The sequence below is a fragment of the Rattus norvegicus genome, chromosome 10 (assembly GCF_036323735.1).
Source record: "Rattus norvegicus strain BN/NHsdMcwi chromosome 10, GRCr8, whole genome shotgun sequence".
Taxonomy (NCBI): Eukaryota; Metazoa; Chordata; class Mammalia; order Rodentia; family Muridae; genus Rattus; species Rattus norvegicus.
In genome coordinates this window covers 12,942,501-12,943,488 of record NC_086028.1, presented here as the reverse complement: position 1 = coordinate 12,943,488, position 988 = coordinate 12,942,501, and the positions used below count along the sequence as shown (strand labels likewise).

The 988-nt window shown below is 46.0% G+C and overlaps 1 protein-coding gene across 1 annotated transcript in view; it reads left to right on the top strand.

The window, feature by feature from the left end:
- The first annotated feature begins 739 nt into the window (after positions 1–739).
- Or1f31 (olfactory receptor family 1 subfamily F member 31) overlaps positions 740–988 on the top strand; it is a 942-nt gene continuing 693 nt past the window's right edge. The window contains exon 1 of the mRNA NM_001000857.1: positions 740–988. This exon is cut by the window's right edge and continues 693 nt beyond it. Within this exon, the coding sequence (NP_001000857.1) occupies positions 740–988 (249 nt within the window).

Below are 988 nucleotides of genomic sequence, written 5' to 3'. Positions count from 1 at the left end.
ATCTTTCCTGCTCAGAAGACCAAGAATCCAAATACCTTCTCCCCACTTGCTCAGGGCTTGCCAGTGTTTCCAGATATCAAAGACCCTGCTGTTAGGTCAAGCCGAACAGCATTGGATAGCACAAACCTCCCTCCAGGTAAGGTTACATCAGTGAGACATAAACATTTGATATTCAGAGGTGAATAATCGACCTCCCTGTGACTTCTTCCAGAGGCAGGGAGGCAAGTTAGAAGTCCTGAATCCATTGGTTATCGCCTGAGTTAAAATAGAACTAAGGAATCATTCCCTTGATGTTGTTCTGAGCTGTGTCTGAGGTAGAGGGAGAGCTGAGGGGTACGCAGCTTGTCTTAGAGGCTGTGTGACCTGAGGGATGCTCAGGTAGGTAAAACATCAGAGTCGAATGTTCGAATGAAGTTGTATAGACTGGTTGGACATTATTATTATTATTATTATTATTATTATTATTATTATTATTATTATTATTATTATTTTGAATTTTTTATTTACATTTCAAATGTTATCCCCTTTCCAGATTTCCCATCCATAAACCCCCTTATCCCATCCCACTCCCCCTTCTTCTATGGGGGTGTTCCCTCGCCCACCCACCCATTTTTGCCTCACCACCCTTATGCATTGATTTGTAAATCTGGTGTCCTGTCTGACACCATATCAAAAGTGTGTACTGCCCATCAAGGGTTTGACTTTATTGTCTTCTATTCACCATGGTGGTCTCAGGCTCATGAGCAGCACCAACCAGTCGAGTGTCACTGAATTCCTCCTCCTGGGACTCTCCAGTCAGCCCCAGCAGCAGCAGCTCCTCTTCCTGCTCTTCCTCATCATGTACCTGGCCACTGTCCTGGGAAACCTGCTCATCATCCTGGCCATCAGCACAGACTCCCGCCTACACACCCCCATGTACTTCTTCCTCAGCAACCTGTCCTTTGTGGATCTCTGCTTCTCCTCCACCACTGTCCCCAAGGTACTGGCC